The 3124-nt window shown below is 39.9% G+C and overlaps 1 protein-coding gene across 1 annotated transcript; it reads right to left on the reverse strand.

The window, feature by feature from the left end:
* Window positions 1–368: 368 nt before the first annotated feature.
* LOC149841458 (protein MOTHER of FT and TFL1-like) lies at window positions 369–2687 on the reverse strand. The gene is made up of 4 exons (XM_090005273.1): window positions 2493–2687; window positions 2306–2367; window positions 2163–2203; window positions 369–589 (listed from the first exon to the last, which is right to left on the reverse strand). The coding sequence occupies exons 1-4, from the start codon at window positions 2685–2687 to the stop codon at window positions 369–371; spliced, it is 519 nt and encodes a 172-aa protein (XP_089861399.1).
* Between the last annotated feature and the right edge of the window lie 437 nt (window positions 2688–3124).

Here is a 3124-nt window from a genome sequence, read left to right on the forward strand (position 1 = left end):
TGCAGCTTTGCATGGTGGGCATGCGATAACCTGCCTGACAACCATCCATCCTGGCATCCCTGTCCAAATGTTGAGATGGATGGTCGACCGTAGCGCATGCATTTAAAAAAAAAGGGTCTCCTCTCTCTCTCTCTCTCTCTCTCGTTTGAGCTGCAGACAAGTATGGAGAGGTACACCACCATCAACTAAAAAACAAAATAAACACTCCAGTCCAAACAGAGTTCTTGCTACAGGAAACGAAAAAAAGAAAAGAAAATACAAGAACAAGTATCCCCCGAAATAAGCAAAACGAACACAAGAAGAAGCGAAAATGAACACAAGACGCAAGCACGGACACGGGAGAGCCCATATATATGATAGTAACAGTTTCAGTGCTTCTTGGTTGCTGGCTCTTTCTGGGCATTGAAGTAAAGCGCAGCAACTGGGAGACCCAACCCATACTTTGCAGCGAACCCCCTCGTGCTGAAGTTTGCTCTTGTGGGAGGCGAAGTCACCATCGTTGCCGGAGCGTGCTGCTGGAACAGCACGAACACATACCTGTGTATGCCAATCGGTGGCCGAGGGCTCATGTACGGAAGGATCTCCCTTCCTGCTATAACCAACAATCACAACAAAACTTTAGAGAAAACTCTCTCTCTCTCTCTCTCTCTCTCTCTCTCTCTCTCTCTCTCTCTCTGATATATATATACAGTGGTTCTGTAACATGATAACATACAGTGGTACAGACTCTTATTTGTGTGGATGGATCTAGCCGTCAAATGGTAGATCTAACCACCATACAGAACAGAGAGGGTGTTGCCTTAACACACTGTAGCTACAGTGCATGTTTCGGGGTCCCGACTGAGCGACGACGGTGTGCCGTACACCTGCCTCCAGGATGTACGGTGGTTTATGGTGCACCCATACATTCGACTGAGCGCCACACAGTGCTCAATCGAAACCGGAACATGTACTGTAGCTACAGTACATGTTCCGGGGGCACATATAACCTGCCCCCATACGGATGTGTTTAGCAAAGTTTATTTACAATAACAAAAGGTTTTATCATGTTTGATACACCATAAGATTTTATTTTTCAGACGATTAACAATTAATGGTATAAAACATTACGTTTGAATCAACTTTAAAACGTGATCCAAAGGTTAGATTTTGTATTTGAAGATTAGATCTATCAAAATCAAGTGTAAACACATAAGATAGTGTGGTATGGATGTGGTAGAAACATATGGTGGTAGACACTTGATTTTGATAGATCTGTGCTCCAAATGCAAAATCTAACATTTTGATCACGCTTAACGTGTTCTATTAACTACACAATGAGAGAGAGAAAGTGGTAGCTGTCACTTTCTTGCTAACTGCAAGCTTTATGTGCTTTTGAGAGCTTTTTCATGATTTTTATAAATTTGTCTGTACACGTGTTCTACGTACTTGATTTTATGAGAATTGACTCTAAGATAGTCAGATTTTGACATGCTAGTCGGTTTTTATAAGGTTTAAAATTCATCGATCTAAAATTTATATAAATATTCAAAGCTTAAAAAAATCATTTTTTTTATCAAAAAAATATGATCCAAATATCATTCTTAGCAAATTGACTGTAAGGTTAGATTTGCTAAAAATCTGAAAAATACCCATTCGCTAGTGGTAGGTTGGCGGTATGCCAAAAAAAGTGATAGGAGCCCCCCATATATATATATATATATATGAAAAAATATTTGTTACTAATTAAGGTAAGGAATTAATGAGCTAGAAATTCATAGGTGCAAGCTTGGATCGTGCTTTTCTAATATAAAAATGTGATCTTTTAAGTTATAAAATTTTGGCACATTGCTTACAGTTGATTTTTGGACCACTTTAAAAACCTAATTACTTGTCATATTAACATAACATGATTCAAAACAAATTTTCTACTAAACAAACCATGTAGATCACATCCGATCTAAAAAACTTAAATTTTTTTTAAGAAAAAAGTGATTTATTCTTACTTTTAGTATTATATATATACATGCTTCTTGCATTGCATTGGTGACAAGTACCAGTGCATATGAAATAATAAACATGCAAAATAACTAACAGGTGCCAATCTGAAGGTGTTTTGTTGCCCAACTCCCCATTATGTCATCTAGCTCCTACAAAAGATCACGAGATAAATAAACACATACCTTGAGAAGGATCAGTAGCTCCAGGGATGTCTACCACAATCCTGCATACATAACATTACAAACTCAAACAGTAATATTCCATAAACAGATAAGCTACCAAAAGAGAAGAGGGTGAAGGAAAAGAGAAGAAAAACAACTCATACCAGTGAACCCACTCACGCATGGTAGGCTCACTAGGGCTAGGAGCATCCGGGTCTGTCATGACCTAGCAACAAACATAAAAGTAAAAGTTAGCCATGGTTTTGCCAAGAATGACATGTTAGAACTTTAAACACAAACACAATACATGCAGTTGAAATAAAGAAAAGAAAGAAAGAAGTAGCCACGTACCAGAGTGTAGAGGTCGTCAACTCGACCAGCTATGTTGACAGTTGGTGGGTTAACAGTGAGTGAGGGTTTGATGTCACCGCCATTGGTAACCTGTTTGTTGCCATAGCAAACCGACATGGACACACTAGGCATGAACATATTGATGACTTCTCCAACAACCCCTCCCACCACCAATGGATCCACAGACGAAGCCATTGTTCTACAACAACACAACAAATAAGAAGAAGGAAGGGGTGCTCCAACTTTCAAATGGGAAGGTGGTTGCTGCACTGATGCAGAGGTAGAGAATTGGGTTTTATATAAACCAAAGGTAAAGATGATGAGAGGGAATGGACATGCATAGGCGTGAGCAGTCACGTCTACTGCACATCACACCACGTGGTTCAAGGTAACGGCAGGGGCTTTAACTAGGGGGCCTTGCCTAGTGGACACATGGTGCTTAACTGAGGACACAAAAACATGGGGCCGATACTCCCCCTTCACCATTACCATGCCCTCTTTTCGACCTTTTCTCCAAAGTGAAATGTCCCACCAGCTTCTCAAATATCTGAACCATTTCGTAGGTTTATCTACAATCCCATTTGTTAAACACTAGTAAAAAATCTAGGGGTGTCAACGGGTCGGATATTCCC

This window comes from Nuphar pumila, chromosome 4 (assembly GCF_984573655.1).
Source record: "Nuphar pumila chromosome 4, dmNupPumi1.hap1.1, whole genome shotgun sequence".
Classification (NCBI taxonomy): Eukaryota; Viridiplantae; Streptophyta; class Magnoliopsida; order Nymphaeales; family Nymphaeaceae; genus Nuphar; species Nuphar pumila.

Excerpts from the sequence above, each read along its gene's own strand:
- LOC149841458 (XM_090005273.1), bottom strand. The coding sequence starts at position 2,687 with ATGGCTTCGTCTGTGGATCCATTGGTGGTGGGAGGGGTTGTTGGAGAA. Across the intron at positions 2,368-2,492 it reads TTGACGACCTCTACACTCTG|GTCATGACAGACCCGGATGC; the intron begins GTACGTGGCTAC and ends GTTTGTTGCTAG. Across the intron at positions 590-2,162 it reads AGCTACTGATCCTTCTCAAG|GAAGGGAGATCCTTCCGTAC; the intron begins GTATGTGTTTAT and ends TGGTTATAGCAG.